Source organism: Notothenia coriiceps, unplaced genomic scaffold (genome assembly GCF_000735185.1).
Source record: "Notothenia coriiceps isolate Sejong01 unplaced genomic scaffold, NC01 NC01_scaffold00027599, whole genome shotgun sequence".
Taxonomy (NCBI): Eukaryota; Metazoa; Chordata; class Actinopteri; order Perciformes; family Nototheniidae; genus Notothenia; species Notothenia coriiceps.
The window spans coordinates 1-3,184 of NW_011360300.1; the positions used below are offsets into that span (position 1 = coordinate 1).

The window sequence follows — 3,184 nt, forward strand, 5'->3', positions numbered from 1 at the left end:
CAGAGGCTTCCCGTCCCCCGGACCTGCAGGTACTGATGATGATGATGATGATGATGATGATGATGATGATGATGATGATGATGATGAAGAAGTGATGATGAGTTAAGGTTCCTACAGATGTCATTTTTATCTTATTCTAATTGTTTTCTTAATTTATATTTGTATTACTTTTTTTTGACGATTATACTTATAATTTTACCAAAGTAATATTTTCAATGCAGGACTTTTACTTGTACTGTATCTGAGCATATGACAGTGTGGTAATAGCACTTTTTCCTAAGTTAAGGACAATTCCGTATACTTTGATAATAACAGATATTTAATAAAACCATCTCCCTCTCAGCAGGATTTAACGGCGTCAGACCGGTTCAGACGGCCCGCTGCGCTCCGGTCCGCAGCTCGTCTCTGGACAGCTCCGTCAGACCCTTCCCGCCCCAGCACAGAAACGCCCCCCCCTACTCCTTACTGCAACAACAACAACAACAACAACAACAGCAGCAGCAGCAGCAACAACAACAACAACAACAACAACAGCTCCAGCAAGCTATGATGGGAAATCATGCAGGAATGGCCAACCAGGCTGCGATGGCCAATCCAGGTCAGGCGGGAAAATCCAAAGTCTTTATCTGTGTTTAAAAAGAGCAGCAGTAGAGATTCAAATATGTCAAAGCTCAAAGACAAGTTACTTTAGTCTGAAGTTCATTTAATTTATACCATTATTTTCCTGTTTGACGTCTTTTTTTATTATATTTTTCCTATTTTAAACAAATATTTATACAGATAAAATTAATATTTTGGGACCATTAAGTAGTTTAGATTATATTTATTGGGTTAGTGTTAGAAGTTGTTTAGCTTGTTAATGTTTCTCTCAACATGAACTCTCTCCAATTCGAGAAGTGTTAGTAATATCTATTCTTTCTGTTCAGCCTCTGTTCTCAAGCTCCAGAAGCTCATCGGGGTGTCCCATTCATGAATTGTAATTTAATTGAATTCAATCGGCTCCCTCTGGACAAGCATAAAGTGCTGTTGTGCTAACACGTTTAAATATACAAACATAGTTACACATACAAGCTCTGATATTAAAATAATGCTGGCTGTGCAGTACTTTGGGATGCATTCGTATTATTATCTGAAATGTCCTTATAGATATGTATTTGTTCTCCTTGTTAACAAAGGGAGATTACAGTATATTTAATGCACACCTGATGCATACACAGGGGACCATTCATAGGTAGGTAGGTAGGTAGGTAGGTAGGTAGGTAGGTAGGTAGGTAGGTAGGTAGGTTGGTAGGTTGGTAGGTAGGTTGGTAGGTTGGTTGGTTGGTAGGTTGGTTGGTAGGTAGGTAGGTTGGTAGGTAGGTAGGTAGGTAGGTAGGTAGGTAGGTAGGTAGGTAGGTTGGTTGGTTGGTTGGTAGGTAGGTAGGTAGGTAGGTAGGTAGGTAGGTAGGTAGGTAGGTAGGTAGGTAGGTAGGTTGGTAGGTTGGTAGGTAGGTAGGTAGGTAGGTAGGTAGGTAGGTAGGTAGGTAGGTAGGTAGGTAGGTAGGTAGGTAGGTAGGTTGGTTGGTTGGTAGGTAGGTAGGTAGGTTGGTTGGTTGGTTGGTTGGTTGGTAGGTAGGTAGGTAGGTAGGTAGGTAGGTTGACAGCAGCATCAAAAAAAGGCAGATTTTTTAGAGAAACTAAGACACTAGACACAATAGAACTAAAATAGCATTACAAAGTTAAAGACATATATATATATACATGTGGAAAATATACATGATATATACAATTAGACATCTTGATTTGCATCAGATACCCACCTTCTTCATCTATGAAAAAAAATAATTTCTAAGATTATGAATCGCATGATATGACTCCAATAATCTCAAAATGTGATTTCTGTCTCTCCACACCAGGCATGCTGGGTAACGGTGCGATGCGGGGCTCCATGCAACAGGGCTGGGGTCCCCAGGGGGCGATAGGGGGCACTGTGGGGGGGGCGATGATGGGCCACGGGGTCGTACAAGGTCGCATGGTGCCCAACCACGGTGCGCTGCCCAACAGAGGGCCGCTGGGATCCAGAACCATGGTCAACATGCAGATGATGGGCAACGGTGAGTGTTGGGAAAATACTGAATGTCCTCTTCCAACATGAGTTCCACATGCTAACAAAGGTATCCCAACTGTAGCTGTGAACATGACAGGATGTGTGATTACCTAGAAGAGCATCAGGACTGTTTGAGGCATATGATAGCTATGTGATTAACATGATGATTCAGCCTCTATGGAGAGAGACATATGACAAGCATGATCATTTCTGACGTGGAGCTAATCTGAAGTAAACATTGAATACTGCTTTCTATTCCTCCATCTTGTGACTGTGGAACTCCCTCTCTTGGATATCAGCATGTGAAGGACACTGTTCAGGAACTAGTTGATGCTCTGTATGTGATGACTACTTCCATTCTGGAGAGGATCACAGATACATGGATCCTGAGATTGAAGAAAGATTTTGAGAAAGACATAATTGTTAGATTTTGCGAAAATGTCAGAATCTCTAGAATTTGCGAAAAAGTCAGAATTTTGCGAAAAAGTCAGAATTGAGATTTTTTTTAACAGTGAGGGGAAAAAGCAAGAAATTAGGAAAGTCTATATATTAAATGTGAGGATTTTCTGACTTTTAATGTGCCTTTTCTCTCCTGCAGAGATGGAAATGGCAGCCCCCGCATACCCTCATCAACAAGCGCCGCCCAATCAGACGGCACCGTGGCCAAACCGAATGATAGCCATGGATCACTATGGAAACCAAAGCAGGTATGGCATTTATTTGATCAAACAAAAGAAGAAGTCATCCAATAAAAATGTATTCATGAGCAGCTGCACCTTGAATGCCCCGAGACATTTTTATCCAGCTTTTAATTAACAGTATCCCCCTTATATTGGTCTTTACCTTTTAATGTTTAATATGTGTTTGCTTATTTTATATTTTTATATTTTTATAATTTTATTTTATAATTATTTATTTATTTAGGATTTTTATTTAAAAAAATGTTTAACTGAGTGAGTTATTTATTGTTAACTTTTAGATGATCTCATTTATTCATTTATATCCTGTTTATCCTGTGTTATCAGACACATTGTTAAATCACTCCGAGCTGCATCCTGTATACTTAACAGTACTAATAAAGCTTTATTATAATAACAC

At 39.7% G+C, this 3,184-nt stretch overlaps 1 protein-coding gene across 1 annotated transcript; it reads left to right on the forward strand.

Annotated features, from left to right (window-relative positions):
- Positions 1-6: 6 nt before the first annotated feature.
- On the forward strand, positions 7-2,793 carry LOC104957715 (nuclear receptor coactivator 2-like; the record flags this gene model as incomplete). Its single annotated transcript, XM_010785369.1, has 4 exons — positions 7-29; positions 347-598; positions 1,896-2,093; positions 2,685-2,793. Coding segments are annotated over exons 2-4 (359 nt in total), but the record flags the coding sequence as incomplete, so codon positions are not given.
- Between the last annotated feature and the right edge of the window lie 391 nt (positions 2,794-3,184).